Source organism: Caloenas nicobarica, chromosome Z (assembly GCF_036013445.1).
Source record: "Caloenas nicobarica isolate bCalNic1 chromosome Z, bCalNic1.hap1, whole genome shotgun sequence".
Lineage (NCBI taxonomy): Eukaryota > Metazoa > Chordata > Aves > Columbiformes > Columbidae > Caloenas > Caloenas nicobarica.
Genome location: NC_088284.1, coordinates 22,810,755 through 22,823,263, shown reverse-complemented (window position 1 = coordinate 22,823,263; position 12,509 = coordinate 22,810,755). Strand labels below are relative to the sequence as shown.

General features: G+C 40.0%; 1 protein-coding gene across 1 annotated transcript in view; it reads left to right on the top strand.

Moving 5' to 3' along the window:
* Positions 1–9,580, top strand: part of PLCXD3 (phosphatidylinositol specific phospholipase C X domain containing 3) — an 83,987-nt gene extending 74,407 nt beyond the window's left edge. The window contains exon 3 of the mRNA XM_065657283.1: positions 9,424–9,580. Within this exon, the coding sequence (XP_065513355.1) occupies positions 9,424–9,580 (157 nt within the window). The remainder of the gene's footprint in view (positions 1–9,423) is intronic.
* Positions 9,581–12,509: the final 2,929 nt, after the last annotated feature.

The window sequence follows — 12,509 nt, the reverse complement described above, 5'->3', positions numbered from 1 at the left end:
CCTGAAGCTCTTACTATAGTCTCAGCTTCTTTTTGTTGTCCAGATAGCAGCAGTGCTGAAAAATGACTATTTCCCTGTACCTTTTTTCAAAGGCAATTATTTTTGTTATAATTTTTCATTTAAACTTTGTTAGGTGGATTGTTGCATTGTAATCTACTTGGTGATGTTTCACAAATGAAGCAGATTTCCACCTTCTCTGAAGAATCAAAGTGTTAAATTCCTAGGAATGCCGATCTCTTTACTGTGACTTTCTCTGATTTGAGTATGGTTATTTTCCTTGCATTTTTCAATGTTATATATTCGATATGAATTATTCTACAGTATGTCTGTCTGAATAATGCATTGTGGAATATACTAAGCAAGATACTATGGCAAACAGCTGCATGCAGTTTTGTTTACTTTGGTTGTCTGTTCTCTACTACTGCAGGCTCTGACTTTATCTCTCCAGTTAATGGAACAAAACAATTACGACCATTTAGAGCTGTTTATCTGAAAGAAAGTGGAAATTGCTTTGCTCTGTATTCTGTAGCAAGGGATTCAAATATAGGTGAGATTTAGTTTAATTTCAAAGCATCTGCAGGGAGAAAACATTAATTTTGCAGGCTATGATATTAGACTAAAAAAAAATTCCATATTTTACCTATTTGAGTAATTTAGATTTATTATGGTATCTATTTCAGTGGAAACTGTGCAACGATGTGTGAAATTCTGTCACAGGTTATATAGTGGAGTGATAGTGCTGTCAGCCAGAAGTTTCTTAAATTAACTCTTCCTTCCATGTAGCTGCTCTGCTTTCCCTGATAGTGATACATACCTTTTTACTAACTTTTGTAGTTACACAAAATGTTGTGGTTTGGTTTTATTTGTTTGTGGTGTGGTGTTTTTTTGTTTTTTGGTTGGTTGGTTGGTTGGTTGGTTGATTGGGTTTTTTTCGTTTGGTTGGTTGGTTGTTTTTCCTCCAGAATCATTACGCTAATTCATCTGTGTTCCAAGGTTCTGGGCAGGGCTAAACACTGGTAAAAATCACTTGTTGTTGTTTGCTCTGATAAACCCTATTTCATTGTTTTCCACACTAAATTTCAGAGTATTTCCTCAATGCACAACCTGTTGTTTTTTTTTCTTTTTGTTGTTATTTTTTGTTTTGTTTTTGTTTGTTGGTTTTTGGTTTTTGTTTGTTTGGATTGTTGTTGTTGTTTCTTAATTAATTGGCTTTTAATCTCTTTTCTTTCTTACATCATTAAAATGTTACATGCTTAAGAATTTGAGTTTTATAACAAGAAGCTGAGCCATCAGCAGCAAGTCAAATGGTGAACTATGGGGGGCAGCTGGGCAGCTCTGTACCTGGAGTCCTCTGCCAAGCTCCTCAGCAGGAGAGCTCTTTGAAAGGTCCCACATAGTGGCCACACATAGTGGCAGCGCTTGGAGAAAACAATGCCCTTCGCCAAGTTTGCTGGAGGAAACCTTGGCAGAGAATGGTCTGGTACTGGCTACAATATACACCTGAACAAAGCAGCTCCTGCTCTGCAGTCAACTCTAACACCTGTTTTGAATTGTTTTAATACAGTGATTCAAATGTAATGAGTGTATGAAAAATGGGGGGGGGGGGGAATCCCCAATCCCATAGATACTCCTTCAACTGGTGACTGATATTTTCTTTTGGAAAGCAGAGATTTTCATTGTTCCACAATGAGGAGTAAATTCCTCTTCCTGTTTCCATAGTCCATGCTTACTGTCATTTCTGCGAATTTATTGGCATTTCTTGAACAGTCAGATTTCTCTCTGTAAGTGGGACCAGGAGTGACTGTCTCAAACAGGTAAACATATGCAGGCACCTATGTAAATGAGTGTTCAGGCTTATCTCTGTTCGGACCACAAAAGCTTGAAAGGAATAATGTCTGAACAGCACTTAGATCTCTCTTTAAGTTCTCATAGCTTAAGAGTTGCAACACTGTTATGAAAATGGGAGATGTTTCTCCCCAGATGATCTGCAAAGAGATAACTGATTAAAAAAGCAGTTGATAAACTTGTCTAACTGAATCTACTGGATCGCTGAAAAAAGCCAGGCTTTGAACATAGGCATCCTCATGGCAGGCAGTGGTTTTCCTGTTCGTCCATGGACTGCCATGTATTTGTCCATACTGGCGTAACTACGTGTGTTACAAGGCCTTCTTCAGTTGTATGTAAAAGCTAAATGTCTCACTTTGTGTGGTAGCTGGTTAAGCTTTTAGCTCTGGCATTTCCCACTTCCTGCTGCGTTGACCAAGCCAGTAGCCAAAATAGTAGAATTGCGTCATTAATATGATATTTTATAATACAGGGCCCACTGAGTCCTTTCCCATCTGTCTGCATTCCTTGTGCTGTTAGTTAATGCTCTAGGTGCAATGACTAAAACCACAGAATCAGGGAAAAAAATTGAATGTTGCATGTTAATCACCTCCAGAACTATCATTTAATGCTATTAAAATATTCCATTGCGGTTTGTTTGTACAAGCATAGAGGTGTAGGTTCAATAAATTCAGCTGAAATGTTCTTTGAAGGGAGGGCAGGAAAGGCCTTTCTGAGCTAATTTCTGCCTCCCCTTAAAAACGAAACCCAGAAAGCCAACAACAGCTCAATAGGAGAGTGAAGACATGTGGCCCATGGTGTCTCCACAGACTACAGTGCTATGATCAATTACATTAAAATATTCATCTGACCCCAGCACGGTAGTCTGTGTTACCTGATTAGATGTGTTTCTAAACTGTATAAAGCAATTGGAGAAGACTGAATTATAGATAAGCATTTCAGAAAAATAAATGCAGGCCTGTTGGATGTTAATATACTTAGTTCTTGCAACATGATGGCTTGTGGGCAGTGGAACATACATTTGGGATCTGGGGAAAGGAATTCTCACCTGTGTGCCTTCGAGATTATTAATAAAGAAATTTCCACAGTGCTGCCCAAATTTTTCTGCTTCTAGCCAGTCTGGCCTTTGTAGTGCCAATTTTATGATGGCACTACTGCTACCTAGAGTGGATCTGAGGGCTAAGGAAGTGAATACAAGGAATTACTTCTCAGCCTGTCCATGATGAGCTCATGTAAACCTCTGTGCTTAACCTCATTTGTCCTCTGGTTGTGCCAATTCATCATTTTGTGAGGTCCTCATGTAAATTAAATCTCATCAATGAACTGGGGCCATTTGGGACAGAGGGGGAGCAAAAATGGATTGTTTGTTTCCATTAATCCAGACCATTTCCATGTGCTGCTTTTAATTTTGTCCCCACAGGTCTATTAGCACAATTGAGAGAATACTAAATTTTGATCAGGGGGCAGAAATAAATGTCTGGCACATAAAAGAGGAGGACTTTTCAAACTAGTTTTGCCAGAGAAGAGGATTATGGTAGAATGGCAGACTATGGAATGGTACCTAAGTTTCATATTCTGCAGGGAAGACTATTTACTGATGAACAATAAACCTTTAGCAGAAACAGGGTGAGGACATGGTGAACACTCTTGAGTAGCACACCTTAATGCCATTATTTTTGGTGGCATCTATTTGTGGGTACTCCAGCTGAAGTGAATGAGGATGTACAAGGATATTTATGTAGGGATACTGTGAATATAGAGGAGGGTTGTGGCATATCCATCACTAGAGGCTTGTAAGAACTGATTAAATTGAACATTTGCCAGGAGTGGTTTCTATAGTTGATCTTTGTGTAGCTGATTTTACCCAGGATGACCTGGATGAACTTGAACAACTTTTCAAGGTCCTTCCCAGTCATGATTTTTATGATTCGGTGACACATGAGACATCCACTGCTCCCACTGGAGCGATGAATTCTCAGCATCCTTGAAAAGCCAAAGTCAGCATGTGCTGAATTACAGCTCCAGAATTAATCAGCGTTCTTCCAAACGTGGGTAAAATCTGATGTAGGGTGGGAGGGAAGTTAAAGAGTATAGGGGTTCGGGTTCAGGCTTGTGTAAGTCCATCCTCCTACAGAGGAGTGCAGTTTTTCTTTAACAGTAACACCCGTTTGCAGAAGGTTGCAGGGAAGTAGGCTGTGTGCCTTGCTGGAGAGGAAAGAAAAGCCATATGTCACTTTGCCCTGAGCAAGTGGACCTGTTCTCGCTGGTGTTACTGGTAATGGGCACTTAATGCTTGACGGCATTGCACTGTGTCAATGAGACTAGTTTCTCACTCGAGATTAGGTTGTACTGGCTCCCTGCACTCCAGAAGTAAACTTGTTCTCTGCCTTGAGTGATCAAACTCTCATTAAACAGTGAGCAGCCCTTTTGGTTTTTTGTGTTTATGAAGCTGCTTTTTTCTCCTTTCCTTTGAAAGCTCTGCATAGAGGAACGGCTGTTTCGCCACAGGAGGTCCTGTCTTGGAGCACTGCTGTCATTAGTCTTCTGTCACGTTGTCAGGATTTGATGACTCAGGCATTAAAAAAAAAAAAAATCAACCACCCTTCTTTCAGAACTAAAATAGCCTAAGAGCAAATTTTTTAAAGCAAATTTTAACACAATTAGGTGGGTCATATTTTCTTTCGGGAAGATCATAACGGGACTCACAGTTTTGCTACTAGAACTGAAGCTACTTGAATGTTTAATTATTATTTTTTAAACAAAATTCAATACGAGTGCACTTAAGGTCTTTGTTAGATTAAAGAAAAGGTCTTTAATATTCAATAGTTTTGAAAAGGGCTATGCATGTTTTGTAGTTTAGGGCAGTGTTTCTCAGCTGAGTTCTTTAATGCATTGGAAAAGGGTTACTGGAAGAAGTGAAAAGCTTAAAAAGAAATCTGCGCACATTCCTGTTTATATGAGCAAGCAAACAGAACAGGGAAAATAGAGGTAATTACTGTCAAAGCTGAGCCTAGATTTTACTGGACTGTAAATTAAAATCACTGTAGCAATGATATATGAGAAGGTATATGGCTCCTCAACAAAAAAAGGCTGGAAAAAGTGATGTAGGGCATGCTTGCATATTTGATATAAGCCATCCTGATACCTAAGCCACGCTCAAATGATTAATACCCCTACTGACCTAGTGAGGTACCACCTAGAGATAAAAGCTTTGGTCTCAGAAGAAATATAGCCAAATAAACTATATCTGCATGACACTGCATTGCACAGCATAGGTAGGTCCCTACTGCCCAGATCTCCTCTGCTGTCCCCCTTCTCATGCAGACCTTTTCGTGGGTCTGAGAGCCCCCCAGGAGGCTGGTTGGCAGCAGGGGTGGTGGGCTGGATCTGGCCCCTGGTGCCCACGTGCGATGGTGGTGGGTTGGGGCTGGTCCACAGTCCTTCCCAAAAGGTCCTTCTACATTGTGTCTGGTCACATCATTTTGCTCTGCCTGTTCTCTTGCTCTCCTGTGAGTGAGGGGCAGCAGCCTGGTACACCATAATTCCCAGGCAGTGAGAATAAATGGTACATTCTCTATATTCCCCCAGGACAGAAAATTTTTCGCCATGTTTACTGATTCCAATACATAGTCAGGCCCAGGCAATACACTTTTCGCCTCCTTCACCACCACTCAGGATCTCCAGTTCTGTGTCTTTCTCCTCCCTACCCTGCTCTTGCAGCTAGCTAGCCCTCCCCTCCTGCCAGGGGCATGGAAAAAGGAGTTGACTTCAGGTGCTGGTTTGTGTGGCAATGCTTCACTGGCCTGGCAGTGTCAGATCAGGCCAGCCCTGACCCAGGTTGGTGGAGCTGCAGCAGGATGAAAACAGTGCCCCAGGTTGTGGGGCAAGAAGAGGAGACTCCTCTCTTTCTCCCCGCACAGGTTTTGCTGACAAACACACCCTCTCTCCTCTTTGGCTGTAGGCTAAGGCAGGCAGCACCCTTCTGGGTACGTGGATGAGCATTACTTGGTGGCCTCTGTAACCCCTAGGGAGTAGAAATGATTCCTTCCAAGAACTGGGATTGTGGCTGCAAGGTCTGGGCTGCACAGCTGTGGGATGAAGCTGGCTTCAGTGAGTTTTAAAAGGCTGACAGTATTCTGCATCTGTCAGCTTTTCCAGCTGCCTGCTTCTTCATTTGTAGTGCATTAGCGTAGGAGTTTTCCTCTTGTATGCCCTTCAGAACATTTATTCATGGCACTGAAACCTCACAGCCCATTTCTGAGGCCAGCAGGACTCCTGCTCAACTCATGCAGCTTTCACTGCATCATTTACAGTGGAGGCAGCTGAGGCACGGCAGGGCTAGAAGACTTGAGTTTGCCCTCAAGAGATCTAGAGCCTGTCCTACATGCAATTTTAATGATGGCATTACTGTCATTATTATCAGCATGATACTTTTATTAGGAAAACTCATTACAGTAGCAAAATGGAGCTGTGGAGGTAGTTGCAGTATGACTACACCGCAGTAGTCAGTGGGGTAACAGCGAAGATTACTAACCTTGAGTATGTACACATGTGGCTCATACTTACTTGGCTGAGCTGTCCTCAGCCCTTACAGAGCTGGGATCTGAACCATTGGTGCCAGAGCTCCAGTGAGACCCTTAAGCACAGACATCAACATCCTCCATAGGAGAGCCAGGACCTGCTAACACAGAGGCGGTGATGCTATTGGGGTTTACAAGCTGAGAGGCTGGCACATACTCATGTGCAAAATAATTTCTTATCAACATTGCAATAATATCTACAAAGACCATGGCATGTACTGGGTTTCTGTGAGCACAGTCATGTAGGTGGCTGCCACACAGCATGGTTTGTGTTCCTCTGACTAAAACCCTTAATGAGAACAATTACTAGTTTGAGGCATGCAGAGACTGGAAATTACAAGGAAGGGGGAACAAGGTTTGTGCTGCTACCACAAAGGCACCCTGAGGAATGTTAAAGCAAGCTTATTCTGATAATTATTGTGGGGTATTTGTACTAAAACTGAGCAACATAGTTTCTTACAGCTATTGATGTAATCCACTTTCAAGATGGCACTATGGGAAGAAAGTTATCTGTATGGGTTTTTTCTGTGAATTTCTATCATAAGCGGAGTTGCGTAGCCTGGATCAAATATTAAATGTGAGTGGAATCTTTTGTTCAGGTTTTTTGTTTGTCTGTTTGTTTGTTTAGGATTGTGTTATTTGTCTTTGCTGTGCAAATAAGCTTTTTATTGGATAATCTGGTTCACTTTTTGACTTATCTTTGAATGCTCTCTCATCTCGTGAAAAAAAAATATTTCTATGACTTTATCTAACAATTTATGTATAAGCAAAGGGATGTGAAACTATGTCCTGTGTGAAATAGCAGTAAAATGTAAATAACCCATTTAACTACCAAGTCTAACTGGAGATGAAATGGCAGGGCAAACTGAGTTTAAGATAGTCATGCCTCCTTTTTATTAGTGCTCTATCTGTTAAAAGGTGGCTTAGCAGGAAAAAGAAACCAGCGTTTCAGTCTACATGGCTAAATATATAGACAGAAAACTCTGTGGTCTGGAGACACAACCACATCAGAACCAGCTTCAGAACAAAGAAAGGACACCAAAAGAAGTTAATTATGCCTCAAGGGAGAGTAAAATATCAAGGATATCAACTTATGCAGAAGGAGGGACGAAAAAATGTGTGTCTGCCTGCAATCAATCAGTTCACCTTTAAACTCTTTGAGTTTAAATAGGATGATATGAAAGACAAAGGCAACATGCTGCCATCTTAGAAGTCCAGTCTTGTGTCTTTGTCCAGTGTTCAGCAATATCTCTTGCATGTGAAGATGCAGTAGAGTTTTCAACTGCCCTGAGCTGTGTTTTATGACATTGGTAGTCGCTGCTGTTCTGCTGAGATCTGTGCTGGTTCTATTTGCTTGCAGATGTTTTCAAACACTCCAGGCATTGCCTGATACTTAACACCTGACCTGTGCCTGTTACAGTTCCACGGAGCGTAACTTTTCAGGATTACATAAACTTAAATCTAAAGATTCTGGCTGAGTTCTTATATGGCAGAGTGCTTAAGCTTAGTTTTACGAGCTGGTGCGCATACCTACGTGTGTTTCAGTCATCTCGAATCAATGAGTGAAATAAATGTGTTGCTGGGCTTAAGAGTGGATCTTACAATGGATTTAAGCATGTTTTCCTGAAGCAAAACCTTAGTGTTGTGCATCCTCATGTATAATCTTAGAGGGAGCTAATTATAACTGCTTGGTTTCTTTCCGTACTAAACTGTTTTTTAAAATGACTGATTCTGGTGGCTACCGACAACTACAATCTGTGTCTCCTAATAGATCTGTTTTCTTTAGATCTGTTTCCCTAAATCTTTTGGGAGCAGATTGAAGTTCAGCATGTTCAGCTTGATTTAAATCACTGTCACATCAACATGTTACATGCACCCTGCCTCTGTGAAGGAGGCTGTTCAACATGCTGGCTGAGGGGGAATCACAGATTTACAGATTTTTAGAGCAAAAGGAGAACATGACATTCATCTAAAATGGCTGCAGCCCTGTCCAGTCTGTAGATTCTTTTATTTATCTCAGCATCTTGAGGTTGACTGAGAGTGTATTTTTGGAATGTCATCTAGGCTTGATTTAAGGACTCCAAGTGCTGCAGAGTTTGTCGGAGTCATTGGGAGTTTGTTCCAATGGACAATTACCCTTTCTCTGAAAAATACCCTCTCTCTGAAAAATCTGTACCTTATTTTTTGGAACTCTGTTAACTTCTGTCTTCTGAAAACTGGATCTTGCTGCTTGACTTCCTGAGTAGGACTGGGGAGTCCTTCATTTTCCCATAGATATTTCTCGTGATAATTAGTTTATATTTTCGTGGTGTCAAAAAGAAATTGTTTATACTCACAAACCGAGTTAGGTGGACATCTTCTACACCCCAGTATTCCTATGCTAAAGGTCTGAGATAGTAAAAATACGCCATCTCAGAAAAGAGTCAATATAATTGTGGTGCTTTTTGTTTCAGTTACTAACCATTGGTTTATGATTAAATATAATTCAAGGCTGGGATATTAGTACTTGGAAAGAAAAGGTATTCAGTATGTGCTATACTTGTACTGTAGGAATCATGGTTGCTCCAGTGTCCTCCAAAATATTATTTTCAGTATTTCCTTGAATGTGTCAAATATGCTTTGCAAATGACTTGAGTTGTCTGTTACTTCTTTCTCCGTAAACAATTTCCATGGAGTCATATGGCTGGATGACACTGAAAAGGTATCTGGTCCACACTCTTGTCCCTAGGCAAGATCAATATTTACTGTGAGCCCGTAGGATCTTCCTTTCATTCTTCTCTACTGAGAAGCTGAAATGCAATCAACATATTATTTCCACAGAGAATGAAAATTATCAAAAGAAGGGTTTTCAGAAAGCCTGAGCAGTAACCTGTGTCCTTTCTCACATGGTTCCCTTAGAAACCAAGTAAGATCAATGAGAGTAACTATTGGTAAATCCTGCCTTGATGTATTTGTCTTGCTGCTTTATAAGTAATTATTGTTCCTGTTTTCTCCTTAGGGCTCTTCCTGCAATGATGCAATGGGTCCGAACTCAGAAACCAGGAGAAAGTGGTGTGAATATTATCACTGCAGATTTTGTAGAACTTGGTGACTTTATCAGCACAGTCATAAAGCTCAACTACGCGCTGGATGAAGGTGAAGATGACACTACTTGATAGTACTATATGTGTTGTTGCGATATTTAGAATTAAAAAAAAAATTGCATTTTAAAAGAATTATCTTGTAAAACACTGATCTTCCTATAACACGCTGAGGTGTTTAGGGCTTTAGTGGGTGGGCATCGGGGAAATGTTTTAATCAATTACGATCATTTTTTACATTTGTGTTTCATGTGAAAAGCAAAACTAAACATGTTTACAGTGTTTGATAAAAGAAGGCCATTTACATGTTTTCCGCGAGTTACCAAATGCAATTCATGTGTCTTCTATGGTTATGAACTGCAATGGGATGTGTATTGTCCTCTGCCTGCCTACAGCAGGATTCCCGATGATCTGAGCATTACACTGAGAGACTGAGGACAATATATCTGGCCCAAAACTTTTAAGCCACTAAACTTCATCTGTTAGGTGGTTTAACTGATCACATTTATCAGTGAGCTACAGGTTGAAATGCTGTTGTGAAGTAAATCCAGTCATGCCTCTAACACACATGTAATCAGTGGACAGTCAACATGATGTATTACATAGCTTGCACAGAGCAGACCTGTTTGCTTTTCGTTCTCAGAATGGGGTTTTCCAATGTCTCTGCCCCAGGTCAAGTCAGCAGATATGTGGTGCTGGCCTAATTCTGTACTAGGAGCTGCCAGTGCATATTTTCCCTGGTTCTAGCAGGAACAAAGTTAGGCCAGCCTGGAGCATGACTTCCCCCTGGGATTAATCTTCTGTAAGAGCCTGATCCAACATCCACTGAATTTAATAGGAAAATTTCCTGTCTTTAGCATGGATTTGGCATAGGATCAGTAAACTGTGTGTACCGTAAGGTGGGCAGGATTTTGTCCCATAGTGGAAGCCTGCTTTCTGCAAGACTAAAACTGCACTTAAAAAAAAATAGATGCAGTCTGAGGTTCTCTTTAAGGCAGCTATGAACACAATGTTTCTCTGCTGATTACAAGAAAATCAGTGCCAGTTCCATCAGTGAAAAATTGCTGTACTAAAGAGTGTAGTAGAGCAATTTCTAGCTAATAACAATACAGTTCTTAAATTGTTTATGGGATATAATACTGCAGAACACAAGACTGGAAATCTACTGAATGGCACTGTTCTAGCAGCAGAATCATCCTACTTTTGATGAAACATATATAAAACTCAAATACATGGAAAACTTAGTGATTTATAAAATGATAACATTGCCACTGTATAACACCTAACTGGATTCAATATAATCAGTCATATCTACTGGGCACATTAATGCATTGGCACACAACTTTGGAAAGCAAAATATTTCACTTGCGCAAAATAATAGATGCTATAATGTCCTACAATATTGCAGGGCTCTAGGGGATAAGACTAATCTCAATTTTCCATTGATATAACTAGAACTTTTGGTTGAGTGAGAAGAGAGAATGGCATCATATGGTCCTTTGTTATTTTCTGTCAGATGATAAGGAATACAATCTACCATCAGAGTTTAGAAAAACAAAAATTATTTTATCAAACAGGTAAGTTACAGGGGATGGTAGGGCTTTTGATGTTTTTAGTTTAAGAAGAAGTGGAATAAAATGAACACTTGCTGCTATTTTGTACTGAGAGGGTGCCTTGGAAAAAGTGTGTGTGTGTACTATAAAGAAACATTTAAGTATATATGTAGTATAATGACACATTTAGGTGTATGTATATGATACAAAGACATCCATGCACACTTGCATAATGATACTTGGGTTTCTGGACTGGTCTGTTAGAAATTTGGTTGAAAAAATCTGTGCAGGTGTTATGAAGTTATGATACCTCCTCCAGTAGCAGTTTTCATCTATATAGGTTAGGACTGTAAGATTCATCCCCACTGAAATCTGTCATCGAAGCCAGTTAGGTTTTTTACAGCACTAAAAGTTTACCCAAACTGTTCCCAAAATTTACCAAGAGTCACAGCCACTCTTTGCATTGAAAAAGGGGTAGGACTCTAGTGCTTTCATCCATGAGTAAGCCAGATATGGGGTGGGTTGATGCACTCCGTTTCCAGTTTCCACAGGCAGCAAAATTCATGTAACATACACATAGAATGAAATGTGAGCATATGGGATGTTTTTAACCCACCCTATGTGGGTGTCCCACGTAGAAACATTGAAATGTTTGCTTATTTATTGGTGATGTGGTGTGAAATGTTCTTTTATTTCTTCCGTTGAGCTGGATTTGCTTGCTTCCAGATTCTCCCTGTCATCCTTCAGCTACTTAAAGTGGTCAAAAGAGTTAACCATGTTTTTAATATAGCAAAGTGACCTGAATCCTTGGGTAGAAAAAAACTGATTTTTTGTTTTGGTTTGGTTTTGTTTTGGTTTTTTTGTCATTTTGTTTTTAATTCTGATTGAAATTCTGTTGAATCTGTGAGCATCAACAACACCAAGTTCCTCCTGGGACCCCTTGCTCAAACACACAGCGGACACACTGAGCTTTTTGCTTACACAGAGGTGTACTCAAAGCAGATGTTCTCCTGTACTTAAGAAAAGTGTATCTGTGTGTGCCTCTACATATGAATAAATATAAAGCTATCTTGAGCTTGTTAGCATTGTTACGAAATGTTTGCTTAGTGTCAGTTATATTCTAGTTGTCATTTGGGTGCTGGAAAATAAAGCAAAAAAAAAAATCCTCTGACAAGAAGGGTAATAGACAAATCAAATAGTTTCTTCATTAATGGAGAAACTCAGCAAAATGTTAAATTTTGGTCAGAAAAATTATGTTTTTGTTTAGCTGTTGATCTCCTTTCTGTTGAAGAAGCACAGCACTTTATGTTAGGGACAGGTAAACAAACTTGCCTTAATTACTAAAACAAAAAAAGAGTGTATGGGGACATACTATCCATGCTTTTCTGGCGATTTCATCTGCGAGGCCCCAAGACTTTAAGTCCTGATAGGGATGTACTCCCTGTTGATAT